At 52.9% G+C, this 13,844-nt stretch overlaps 1 gene segment (V, D, J or C); it reads left to right on the top strand.

Annotated features, from left to right (window-relative positions):
- The first annotated feature begins 1,529 nt into the window (after window positions 1-1,529).
- On the top strand, window positions 1,530-5,359 carry LOC123347563. The segment is given in 3 exon segments: window positions 1,530-1,575; window positions 1,669-1,967; window positions 5,087-5,359. Coding segments are annotated over 3 exon segments (618 nt in total).
- The last annotated feature ends 8,485 nt before the right edge of the window (window positions 5,360-13,844 follow it).

The following is a 13,844-nucleotide window of genomic DNA, read 5'->3' as shown; positions in this document are numbered from 1 at the left end:
CGAGGACCCAGAAGCGGGTGTCCAGCTGCAAAGTCCCGGGAGCTGGGCAGCACCTTCTTTTTCAGCCTGAGCCTGCAGCTCTGCAGTCAGAGTAGGTCTGCTCGATCCACCCCCCTCCCCAAGGCCCCGCCCCGCCTCTTCTCCGCCTCCTCTCCCCAGGTGAGCGCGCTGCGGCTGTGCTCCCCCCTCGCCCGCCCGCAAACAAACAGCTGATCGACAGCCGGCAGGGGGAAGGCGGGAACGCAGCAAGCTGTGAGAGGAGGCAGCGGAGGGGGAGCTTGGCTGCCCTACTGCAGCAGGAGCCTCAGTGCCAGGAGCACCAAGCTTCTGCCCCCCGCAGGAGAGTGGGGGGCTCAGAAGAGAGGGCCTGGTCCGGGTCCCCCTGGAGTGCGGGCCCGGCTCCATGACGCCAGTGGCTCCATGGTAAATCCACTACTGGGTGGCTGGATCTGGCCCACGGGCTGTAGTTTGCCCACCCCTGTCCTAGCGCCTGTTCTGTTCACTCCCTCTGGGGCACCTGGCACTGGCCACTGTCGGGAGACAGGACACTGGGCTGGATGGACCCTTGGTCTGACCCAGTCTGGCCCTTCTTATGTTCCCAATTACAGTCTAGGCTCCCATAGTCCTCGGCACGGTACAAACACAGACCATAAACCCTCTCTCAGTCCCACCGAGTTTACACCCCGAGTGTAAATGGGAAGTGGCCTGTGACTGGGAACAGGAATAGAAACACGAATATAAATATCAGCCGCGCAGAATCATCTTCCTTCACTGTAGCCGGATCCTCCCTCGACTGCCCCCTAAAGAAACACTCCCAGACACGCCGCTCTCGGCCCATTAATACCAGGGAGGGTCCACTGCGAAACCTTAACTCTGCCCTCAGACTCCCATTCCCCCCCCAGCTTCTCCCACCTGCACCCGCAGGCAGGCCCCAGACCTGGCCCAAAGCCCGGTCACTGCCGGGAAGGGAAAGGGGCTTCCGTCCCCAATCCCTCCCAGCGCCATGGGGAATCTTCCCTCTCCAGTGGGTTGTTTAGCCCAGTGGATCCCTAGGACAAGACCCCTCCCCAGACACTGACCCCCCCCCCCCACCGCACGTTGCATGGCCCTTGTGCTCCTGGAACGGGGCTCCAGAGCTGAGTCACCCCCAGCCCCAATAACACCTCACAATAGCCAGGACCTCAGTTCCCAGGTGAGGAAATACAGTCACTGCAGGGAGCTGGTCATTCCTCCCAGGGGTCCGAAAGTGTCAGCAGGACCCCAGCGCCCTGTGCCCGGCGCTGCAGAGACACACAGGACGGGACAGTCTGACGCCTGCACCCGGAGCCCCAGGGTGAATCAGTCAGATCACTGGCAGCAGGAGTGTGTGTCTCTTATAAAGCGGGGACATGCAAATAAGAGAGACAGTTTCCTGTTTAAATCTGTGCCTCTCTCTGCCCAGGCTGCACCCGGAGACACAATCCGCAGCCCCTGGGTCTGTGCAGTGACCAGCCAGTCCCTGAGAACTTTCCTCTCCAGCACTCGGGAAAATGGGATTTTTGCTCCTTGTAATTTTCGCTGTAGCCGCTTTGGAAGGTATTTTCCTCCTCTGAATAACTGGCAGAATTAGAAGAATATTGTGTTACCGCTGTTTTTATACCGATATTAATGGCCTGTCTTTATTCTCAGGTGTCCGGTCCCAGGTGCAGCTGGTGGAGTCCGGAGGGGATGTGAAAAAGCCCGGAGACTCTCTCCGCCTCTCCTGCAAAGCCTCCGGGTTCGACTTCAGCAGCTATTACATGAGCTGGGTCCGACAGGCTCCTGGCAAAGGACTAGAATGGGTCGCTTATCTCAACAGCGTTGGGGGTGATATACAATACCTTGATTCAGTGAAAGGCCGATTCACCATCTCCCGGGATAATCCCAAGAGTGAGCTGTATCTGCAAATGACCGGCCTGAAGCCCGAGGACACCGCCCGCTATTACTGTGCGAGACACACAGTGACACGAAACCGGTTTGTGATCCTGCAAAAACCCAGGCTGCGGAATCGCCCTTCTCCCGGCAGCCGCGCGGGGGCAGCAGTGACACACACACCGCTCCGGGCTGGGACATGAGACCCGGCACCCGGGTGAATGTAACACAAACCTCCCGGCAGTTTTAACCCTTTCGTTCCCGGGCAACGTGTCTCCCCTTCCTGCCCAGAGCCCCGCTGGGCCTGCGGTGCAGAGATCCCTCGCTCCATCTGTGAACCCCAATCCGGAGTGAGTCCTGTTCTGTGTCGCTCTCCCCTCGCTGACCGGGCACGTTGGCTCTCCCGGGTTGATATGCTCATTACTTCATTCACATGATCAGGCAGAAGGCCACTTCTTTCTGAACACAAAATTCTATTCAGTAATGAAAAAGAACCCTCAGCTGTAGCTGTTGTGACTGGGAGTAGGAAGAGATGATTTCCTACTTCTTTCATCCCAGAAAATATGGCATAAAGATCCGCTCAAGCCACTAGTGATGATAAAAAAGAAGTTGAAGTCAAATCTTCATTCATTCGTCCTAAAATCTTCCCACTCTATGTTCAAATTCTCTAGTCTATCCTGAGCACATGGCAGCCTCATTGCTGGTAGTGCCTCAGCTGGAGTAATTTTAAGACAACAGCCAAGGATCGCTCCTGAGAAAGCCAGCGGGTTTTCCCAGGTTGGACTGATTTGAACTTCAGTCCCAGTGTATTTTCTATATTTTCTAAAATATTCAGTCTTTTTGGACTCTTGCTGAAAAAAGAATATAATGAAGACAATAAATTTATAGCTTTTTAAAATGTCTTTTGAAGAGTCTTCAGCTTGTACTAGTGCTACTTAGAGTAGATGGCTTCTGCGGTGTGTATAGGAGAGATTAGGGTTACACTTTTCTCTGAGCAAAGCTTGTACTCCACCATGTCGTCCAGAAAAGTTTGCAGCTCCATCAAATGCGCAAGCAGCCATGTGTTTGGGGTCCAATTGACAAGCATTTAACTCTTCTAAGATGTGGGTTGCCACAGATGCAGCTGATGTGTCTTCTATAATTTGAACATCTAGAAATGCATCTACTGGCCTACCCCTGACATCAAGTTAATGTACACAATAACTTAATACTTGATGCCCATTTGCATCGGTGCATTCATCAGCCATGTGTGCAATTTTTTTGAATGTGTTGAGAGAGTTCTTCACTTTTTCAACTGATGAATCTTTCACTGTTGAACCACATGCTTCTAGCCCAGGGTGGGCAAACGTTTTGGCTGAGGGCCACATTGGGGTTGCGAAACAGTATGGAGGGCTGGGTAGGGAAGGCGATGCCTCCCCAAACAGCCTGCCCCCTGCCCCATATCTGCCCCCTCCTACTTCCTGTTCCATGACTGCCCCCCTCAGATACCCTGCCCATCCACCCCCCCTGCTCCTTATCCCCTGACCATCCCCTCCCAGGACCCCTGTCTCTAACTGCCCTCCTGGACCCCCTGCCCCTAACCACTCCCCTGGAACCTCCCCATCCACACACACCCCCCAGCCCCTTTCTGAATGTGGACTCAGGAGGAGCAGGGGCAGTCACGCAGCTGGAGAGAGGCAGCGGTTTCCCTTTCAAAGCACCACTTCTCTCTGGTCATCTGTGAGGCTGCCTGGTGATCCTCCTGAGTCCTCCACCCACGTTCCCTGTGCTCCAACCACCCGCACTGCACGCCTGCTCCCCTGCCTCTGCAGGGGGGTGCACCAGTGCTGAGCTGCCCAAGAGCCCAGCTCTGGGGTCCCCTATTGTTGGGGGGCCCCGTGCCAGGGCACCCTGTGTTCATTGGCAAATCTGCCCAGAGCCATGTCACCCAGCTGGAGCCATCCACACAGCCACATTGCTGGCACGGCGAGCTGAGTTGTCTTTGGTCAGTGGAGAGGTGCTTTCACATGAGGTCACCTCCCAGTTGGAGGCCAAGAAGGCACTTTGTTCATTCCTCCAGCTGCTCACTGTTTGGTCTGGCCACTGTTTTTCATTGTGCCACTGTTCACTCCATTGCTCTGTTGCCAATGGCCCTGCACCATCACCTTCTGCTGCCACCTGTCACTGTGACCTCGATGAGTTGGTCTCTTGAGGTTCCACCAGCTCTCAGTGATTTCAGCTGAGCTCTCAGTAGGGGAACCTCACTGCTAGTGCAGACTGGGCATCTCTTCCACAGAAACACTTTCCCACAATAGTTTTAAGCAGTGTGATAAACTCAGGACAGACAGCTGCAAGAGGAGTGGGGTAGAAATTAGTCTCAGAGGGTTAAAAGGCCCCTCCTCCCTATCAACCAAGGAGTGGTAACTACAGATCAATCCAGTTCAGCTGAGAAGGGGTTACCAGAGTATGAATTAGAATCAGCTGAGAGGGAGCTACCTGAGGTCAATTAGTATCAGCTGATTCCAACTAAGGGTTGCCTGAGACCTTTTTAAAACCTCCCCTGTTGGGAGAAGAGGGAGGGAGAGAGAAGGAGTCGTGTGGCCAGCAGGGTAGGAGCAGCAGGACAGCAACCCTCACCAGGCGAGGGGGCTGCATTCTCTCCCATAAAGGAGAAAACCAACCTAAAAAGGCTGGTGGAGAGAAGGAAAGGACTGCCTCTGAGCCACCAAGAGGGACTATTTTACCCAAGCCTGTCTCGCCAGGGCTAAAAGTAGTGGAAGCTGGGGAGACCGGGAAGGTGCCTTGCCAAAGCACTTAGACCTGATTAGCAGTGATTTCAGCTGTAGTGGTCACTAAACAGAACAAAAGATAGGTTTCAGAGTAGCAGCCATGTTAGTCTGTATCCGCAAAAAGAACAGGAGTACTTGTGGCACCTTAGAGACTAACACATTTATTTGAGCATAAGCTTTCATCGGCTACAGCCCACTTCTTCGGATGCATAGAATGGAACATATATTGAGGAGATATATATACACATACAGAGAGCAGAACAAAAGACTCTCTATGGAGCCTAATCAGCTCTGTCTTTAAACACTGGAGAGGGGCAGGTCTGATAGTACTTGTCAGGATGGGCTCTAGGCACCAGAAAAACAAGCAGGTGCTTGGGGCGGCACATTTCTAGGAGCCGCATTCCGGCCAACAGCTTCAAAAATTCCAGCATCAAGCCCCAGCTCTCCTCGGGCAACAAAGTGCCACCAACTGCCTGGATGTGTCGGGCAGCGGCCCTCCGGGCTACAGCTACAAAGTCTGCCATTACCCCGGAGTCTGCCAAGAGCCAGTTCATGTTCCTAAAGCCCGAGTCCCCAGAGGAACAGCGAGAGCTGCCGAGAACTCGCCAGGGTCGGGAAGGAAGACCCTGGAGGCCAGTAACACCGTCAGTGCCACCAGCCAGGTAACCCTGCGCTGCAGTACAGCCGGTGGGGCTCAGTGAGGAGAGAGCACCATGAAATACCCCCCCAAGGGTTAGCCTGGCTTTCCCCTTCTTCTCTCCCGCCCCCACACCCTTGGAAATGAATCTGAGCCGGGAGAAATCCTTTCATTCAGGCACAACGTTTTAAAGGTAACGGCCGGACCCTTTGATCAAGTGGCAGCAGGGCCAGCTCCAGGCACCAGCTCGGCAAGCAGGTGCTTGGGGCGGCCAAGGGGAAGGGGCAGCACACCGGGCTCTTCGGAGGTGGGTCTCTCGGTCCCTCTCAGAGGGAAGGACCTGCCGCTGAATTGCAGCCGAAGTGCCGATCACAGCTTTTTTTCCCCCTCCCATCCCTTGGGGGGGGGGGGGCAAAAACCCCGGAGCTGGCCCTGAGTGGCAGTGTCAGAATTTAAGTACATCAGAAGCAGGAAGCCTGCTAAACAACCAGTGGCGCCCCTTGATGATCAGAATACAAAAGGAGCGCTTAAAGATGATAAAGTCATTGCGGAGAAACTAAATGGATTCTTTGCTTCAGTCTTCACGGCTGAGGATGTTAGGGAGATTCCCAAACCTGAGCTGGCTTTTGTAGGTGACAAATCTGAGGAACTATCACAGATTGAAGTGTCACTAGAGGAGGTTTTGGAATTAATTGATAAACTCAACATTAACAAGTCACCGGGACCAGATGGCATTCACCCAAGAGTTCTGAAAGAACTCAAATTTGAAGTTGCGGAACTATTAACTAAGGTTTGTAACCTGTCCTTTAAATCGGCTTCAGTACCCAATGACTGGAAGTTAGCTAATGTAACGCCAATATTTAAAAAGGGCACTAGGGGTGATATCGGCAATTACAGACCGGTAAGTCTAACGTCGGTACCGGGCAAAATAGTTGAAACAATAGTTAAGAATAAAATTGTCAGACACATAGATAAACAAACTGTTGAGCAATAGTCAACATGGTTTCTGTAAAGGGAAATCGTGTCTTACTAATCTATTAGAGTTCTTTGAAGGGGTCAATAAACATGTGGACAAGGGGGATCCGGTGGACATAGTGTACTTAGATTTCCAGAAAGCCTTTGACAAGGTCCCTCACCAAAGGCTCTTACGTAAATTAAGCTGTCATGGGATAAAAGGAAAGGTCCTTTCATGGATCGACAACTGGTTAAAGGACAGGGAACAAAGGGTAGGAATTAATGGTAAATTCTCAGAATGGAGAGGGGTAACTAGTGGTGTTCCCCAAGGGTCAGTCCTAGGACCAATCCTATTCAATTTATTCATAAATGATCTGGAGAAAGGGGTAAACAGTGAGGTGGCAAAGTTTGCAGATGATACTAAACTACTCAAGATAGTTAAGACCAAAGCAGATTGTGAAGAACTTCAAAAAGATCTCACAAAACTAAGTGATTGGGCAACAAAATGGCAAATGAAATGTAATGTGGATAAATGTAAAGTAATGCACATTGGAAAAAAATAACCCCAACTATACATACAGCATGATGGGGGCTAATTTAGCTACAATGAGTCAGGAAAAAGATCTTGGCATCATCGTGGATAGTTCTCTAAAGATGTCCACGTAGTGCACAACAGCAGTCAAAAAAGCAAACAGGATGTTAGGAATCATTAAAAAGGGGATAGAGAATAAGACTGAGAATATATTATTGCCCTTATATAAATCCATAGTACGCCCACATCTCAAATACTGTGTACAGATGTGGTCTCCTCACCTCAAAAAAGATATTCTAGCACTAGAAAAGGTTCAGAAAAGGGCAACTAAAATGATTAGGGGTTTAGAGAGGGTCCCATACGAGGGAAGATTAAAGAGGCTAGGACTCTTCAGCTTGGAAAAGAGAAGACTAAGGGGGGACATGATAGAGGTATATAAAATCATGAGTGATGTTGAGAAAGTGGATAAGGAAAAGTTATTTACTTATTCCCATAATACAAGAACTAGGGGTCACCAAATGAAATTAATAGGCAGCAGGTTTAAAACAAATAAAAGGAAGTTCTTCTTCACGCAGCGCACAGTCAACTTGTGGAACTCCTTACCTGAGGAGGTTGTGAAGGCTAGGACTATAACAATGTTTAAAAGGGGACTGGATAAATTCATGGTGGCTAAGTCCATAAATGGCTATTAGCCAGGATGGGTAAGAATGGTGTCCCTAGCCTCTGTTCGTCAGAGGATGGAGATGGATGGCAGGAGAGAGATCACTTGATCATTGCCTGTTAGGGTACGTCTACACTACGGGATTATTCCGATTTTACATAAACCGGTTTAGCAAAACAGATTGTATAAAATCGATTGCGCGCGGCCACACTAAACACATTAAATCGGTGGTGTGCGTCCACGGTCCGAGGCTAGCGTCGATTTCTGGAGCGTTGCATTGTGGGTAGCTATCCTGTAGCTATCCCATAGTTCCCGCAGCCTCCCCCACCCCTTGGAATTTCCGGGTTGTGATCCCAGTGCCTGATGGGGCAAAAATCATTGTCGCGGGTGGTTCTGGGTACAGCCTCACCCCTCCCTCCCTGAAAGCAGCAGACAAGCGTTTCGCGCCTTTTTTGCTTGGTGAACTGTGTGGACGCCATAACACAGCAAGCATGGACCCTGCTCAGCTCAATACCGCAATCGTGCATGTTTTAAACACCTCGCGCACTCTCGTGCAGTATATGGTGAACCAGGACCTTCAAACCGAGGCGAGGAGGAGGCGGATACGGCAGCACGGTGATGACAGTGATGAGGACGTAGACACAGAATTCTCTCAAACCGCGGGCCCCCGCACTTTGGAGATCCTGATGGTAATGGGGCAGATTCTATCCATTGAACGCCGATTTTGGGCCCGGGAAACAAGCACTGACTGGTGGGACCGCATTGTGTTGCAGGTGTGGGTCGATTCCCAGTGGCTGCGAAACTTTCGCATGCATAAGGGCACTTTCATGGAACTTTGTGACTTGCTTGCCCCTGCCCTGAAACGCCATAATACCAAGATGAGAGCAGCCCTCACAGTAGAAAAGCGAGTGGTGATAGCCCTGTGGAAGCTTGCAACGCCAGACAGCTACCGGTCAGTCGGGAATCAATTTGGAGTTGGAAAATCTACTGTGGGGGCTGCTGTGATGCAAGTAGCCAAAGCAATCACTAAGCTGCTGCTACGAAAGGTAGTGACTCTGGGAAATGTGCAGGCTTTGCTGCACTGGGATTCCCTAACTGTGGGGGGGGGGCGATAGATGGAACCCATATCCCTATCTTGGCACCGCAGCGCCAGGGCACCCAGTACGTAAACCGGAAGGGGTACTTTTCAATGGTGCTGCAAGCACTGGTGGATCACAAGGGACGTTTCACAAACATCCACGTGGGATGGCCAGGGAGGGTTCATGACGCTCGCGTCTTCAGAAGCACTACTCTGTTTAAACGGCTGCAGCAAGGGAATTACTTCCCAGACCAGAAAATAACAGTTGGGGATGTTGAAATGCATGTCGTTATCCTGGGGGACCCAGCCTACCCCTTGATGCCATGGCTCATGAAGCCATACACAGGCAGCCTGGACAGTGGTCAGGATCTGTTCAATTACAGCCTGAGCAAATGCAGAATGGTGGTGGAATGTGCATTTGGCCGTTTAAAGGCGCGCTGGCGGACATTACTGACTCGCTCAGACCTCAGCCAAACCAATGTCCCCTATGTTATTGCTGCTTGCTGTATTCTCCACAATCTCTGTGAGAGTAATGGGGAGACCTTTATGGGGGGGTGGGAGGCTGAGGCAAATCACCTGGCCGCTGATTACGCGCAGCCAGACACCAGGGAGATTAGAAGAGCACACCAGGAAGTGGTGCGCATCAGAGAAGCTTTGAAAACGAGCTTCATCAATGGCCAGGGTACAGTGTGACTGCTGTGTTTGTTGATGAACACCCAACCCCCCTTGATTGACTCATTCCCTGTAAGCAACTCCCCCTCCCCCTTCGAGTACAGCTTACTTATGGAAATAAAGTCACTCTCGTTTAAAAATCATGAATTCTTTATTAATTTATTATAAAAAGAGGGAGAGAAGTAAGGGTGTGGTTTGGGAGGAGGATAGGAAGGATGGAAAAGGCCATTAAAAAAATTTCACATTAACGACAGCCTTCTGGTTGGGCTGTCCACGGGGGTGGAGTGGGCGGGTGCACGGAGCCTCACCCCATGCGTTCTTACACGTCTGGGTGAGGGGGATATGGAACATGGTGAGGGTTGAGGGTGGTTATACAGGGGCTGCAGCGGCACTCTGTGATCCTGCTGCCGTTCCTGAAGCTCCACCAGACGCCGGAGCATGTCAGTTTGATCACGCAGCAGCCCCAGAGTTGCATCCCGCCACCGCTGATTTTCTTGCCGGTCTTCCTGCCGCCACCTCTCATCTCGGGTGTCCCTCCTGTCCTCACGTTCACTGGCCTCTTTCCTGTAATTTGATACCACGTCCTTCCACTCATTCAGATGAGCTCTTTCATTGCGTGTAACTTCCATAATATCCGAGAACATTTCATCTCGCGTCTTCTTTTTCCTCCGCCTTATCTGTGCTAGCCTTTGGGATGGAGGAGGGATGGTTGAAAAAATTGCAGCTGCACGAGGGAGAGAAATATTTAGAAAGATACATTTTACAGAACAATGGTTATACTCTTTCACAGTGAACAGCGCTATTCACCTTACATAGCACATGTGATTTCCCTACAAGGTCGCATTTTTCATCTTAATAGTGAGTGCCTGCAGCTCTGGAGTTACAGATCTCACAGACACAGGTCCGGGCATCAGAATTCAGCTTGCATGCGGCCATGGTAAGCCACTATCTTTCGGCGTCTGCAGTGATTTACCCCTCCCCACAATGCATGGCTAATACCACGCTAGCTCCCTGCTAATCAACACCCTTCCCACCCCCACCCCCCACCCACTGCGTGGCTGGTAGCTTGGGGAAGCCCCGCTGACCAAACACAAAAAAGATCATCGGCATTTCACTCCTCCCCTCCCCCCGCTTGGCTACGTGCAGGAAAGGATTTTTTTTAAGCTGCTGCAGTCCACGAACCCAGTAGGAAAATGGCCATCCCCCTTAATTAAATTCCTGATTTTTAACCAGGTTATCCTGAACGATATCACTTTGCTGAGGATAACACAACAAGATAAAGAACGGATGCTTCTTGAATGCCAGCAGTCACCGGGACCATACGCTGCTATGCTTTGCCACGCAATGATACCTGATTACTTGCTACATGCATGGCGTGGTAAAGTGTCCTACCATGGTGGGCGGAACAAGGCTGCCTTGCCCAGAAACCTTCTGCAAAGGCTTCTGGAGTACCTACAGGAGCGCTTCATCGAGATGTCCCTGGAGGATTTCCTCTCAATCCCCGGACATGTTAACAAACATTTCTAAGTAACTATACTGTCTGCGAATGCATCCCAAGTCCTCAGGGCAAATCAATCATTAAAAAACGCTTGCTTAAAAAACAATCTTTGCTATTTACAAAGGTACACTCACCAGAGCTCCCTTCCATGGCGTCATTGTCTGGGATAGTTGCTTGGGAGGGCTGGGAGGAGGGTAATTCCGTCAGGGTGAGAAAAAGCTCCTGGCTGCTGGAGCTCACGGAGTGCTGTGTGCTCTCTGCTAGGTCTTCCTCCTCTTCTTCATCTTCATCTTCCCCGTCTGCATAATCCTCAGCCATGGCAGAGATTACAACCCCCACCTCGGAATCCACGGTCAGGGGTGGGGTACTTGTGGCGCAGCCCCCTAAAATTGCATGCAGCTCAGCGTAGAAGCGGCATGTTTTTCGACCTGCCCCGGACCTTCTGTTTGCTTCTTTGGTTTTCTGGTAGGCTTGTCTGAGCTCCTTAACTTTCACTCTGCACTGCACTGAGTCCCTGCTGTGGCCTTTATCCGTCATAGCCTTAGAAATTCTTTCAAATACTTTTTCATTTTGTCTTTTGGAACGCAGTTCTGTTAGCACTGAATCCTCTCCCCATATAGCGATCAGATCCAGTACCTCCCGTGCAGTCCATGCTGGGGCTCTTTTTCGATTCTCAGGAGACTGCATTGTTACCTGTGCTGATGAGCTCTGCGTGGTCACCTGTGCTGATGAGCTCTCCACGCTGGGGAAGCAGGAAATGAATTTCAAAAGTTCGCGGGGCTTTTCCTGTCTACCTGGCCAGTGCATCCGAGTTCAGAATGCTGTCCAGAGCGGTCACTGGTGCACTGTGGGATACCGCCCGGAGGCCAATACCGTCGATTTGCGGCCACACTAACCCTATTCCGATATGTTAATCCCGATATTAGCGCTACTCCTCTCGTCAGGGAGGAGTACAGAAACCGATTTAAAGAGCCATTAAAATCGATATAAGGTTCCTCCTAGTGTGGACGGTTGTGGCGTTAAATCGGTTTTACGCTCCTAAAACCGATTTAAACGCCTAGTGTAGACCAGGCTTTAGATTCACTCCCTCTGGGGCACCTGGCATTGGCCACTGTCGATAGACAGATAGTGGGCTAGATGGACCTTTGGTCTGACCCGTACGGCCGTTCTTATGTTCTTATGTTAATTAGCACCCGTCGGACAGCGGGCAATTCTCCAGCGCTCCTTGTCCGTGTCAGTTAATGATTTGGGGAAGGTCGGGCTCATTTTAAACGAGCGAAAGAGCAGAGCGCTCAGAAGCAGCAGCCCAGCTCCTAGTAAGACTGAAATCCGGAGCGTGCCCAGGAAAGCCAGGGGCTGTTTCAGGAGATAACTGTCCCCTTTGGAGGGCTCTCGCTCAGCCTCCGATCGCAGCTGCAGAACCCCGGAGCCTCCCTTCAAAAGACCCAGGCGTGACACCGGCGCCGCAAAGCACGCGGTGATTTAAGCCTCTTCAAATGTCCCTCTCTGGTCTGTATTTCCCTCCCGCACGTATCACAGGCGGCGCGAATTACTCAGGCTCTTTGGTGGCCCAAGCAGATTCAGGTGCAGTCGTTGTCCAATGCTGCATCAGTACCGCACCCAGTCAAACAAAACAAACCAACAACATTGCAAAGTGCAAACGTTTAAAAGCCACACACACAAGGGGCTGGGTGGGGGCGGCTATTTTTTCTTGAGGCAGCAAAAAACCTAGAGCCGACCCTGCTCCCAGGGGTCCGAAGGTGTCAGGAGGCGCCCAGCTCCCTGTACCCGGCGCTGCACAGACTAGGGTGACCAGATCACCCAGGTCAAATATCGGGACGCGGGGGCGCGGGGCGGGGACAGAGGGAAAAAAATGGCGGCAGAGCAAAAAAAAAAAAAAAATCCCCCACCCCCAATTCCTCCTCCCTCCACAAGTGCTGGAGAGAGGTCCCGGAGACACAGGGCTGGGGTGAGTGTGAGTCCGGCCTGGCCCCGAGCAGGCAGTACTCGGGCGCGGTACTTGGAGGTAGAGTAGCGGGTGGCCTGCGGGGCCAGGCGGCGGCTGTTCTCCCCCCCAGGGCAGCGGGACTCGGGAGCAGCCACTGCTGCAGCTCCCACTGCCGCGGGGGGAGGAAGCGGCCGCTAGCCAAGCTCGGTGGCTGCGGCTCTGGTGCCCACCAACCCCCCGAGCCCGGGCCTGCTGCGGGGACTCAGCAGCGCGCACGCTGTGCCCAGCCCCTGGCCAGTCGCGTCTGGGCTGGCTGCCCAGCTGGTGCAATCCCGCGGGCAGCCCTGGAGTGGGGGCAGCAGGCCCCAGCCCCTCCATCCCGCTCGGGTCCCGCAGGGGAACGAAAGGGGTTAGGCTGCCGATGCCTCCGCCGCGGGATTGCACCAGTTGGGCAGCCAGCCCAGACGTGACTGGCCAAGGGCTGGGCACAGCGTGCGCGCTGCTGGGTCCCTGCAGCAGGCCCAGGCTCGGGGGGTTCAGGCCCAGGTACCAAAGCCGCAGCCGCCGAGCGCCACGTGCTTGGCCACTTCCTCCCCCCGCGGCAGTGGGAACTGCAGCAGCGGCTGCTCCCGAGTCCCGCTGCCCAGGTGGGGAGAACAGCCGCCGCCCCCTACTCTCCCTCCAGGTACCGCTCCCGAGTCCTGCCTGCTTGGGGCCAGGCCAGACTCACGCTCACCCCGGCCCCGCGCTCCCCTGCGTCTCCTGGACATGGCGTGCTTGGCAAGAGGCGGGGATTTGGGGAGGGGGGCGGAGTCAGGGCGGGGGAGGGCGCGAGCCCTTCTGGGCTCCGGAGACTTTGCTTGTTTGTCCAGTGTCCCGACCTAACGTTGGTCCGGACGCGGGACAAACAAGCAGATATCGGGACAGTCCCGATAAAATCGGGACGTCTGGTCACCCTAGCACAGACACACAGGACGGGACAGTCTGACTCCCGCACCCGGAGCCCTAGGACGAGTCACTCAGATCACTGGCAGCAGGAGTGTGTGTCTCTTATAAAGCGGGGACATGCAAATGAGGGAGCCAGTTTCCTGTTTAAATCTGTGCCTCTCTCTGCCCAGGCTGCACCCGGAGACACAATCCGCAGCCCCTGGGTCTGTGCAGTGACCAGCCAGTCCCTGAGAACTTTCCCCTCCAGCACCAGGGAAA

The sequence above is a fragment of the Mauremys mutica genome, chromosome 13 (assembly GCF_020497125.1).
Source record: "Mauremys mutica isolate MM-2020 ecotype Southern chromosome 13, ASM2049712v1, whole genome shotgun sequence".
Lineage (NCBI taxonomy): Eukaryota > Metazoa > Chordata > Testudines > Geoemydidae > Mauremys > Mauremys mutica.
This window is presented reverse-complemented; position numbering and strand designations above follow the sequence as displayed.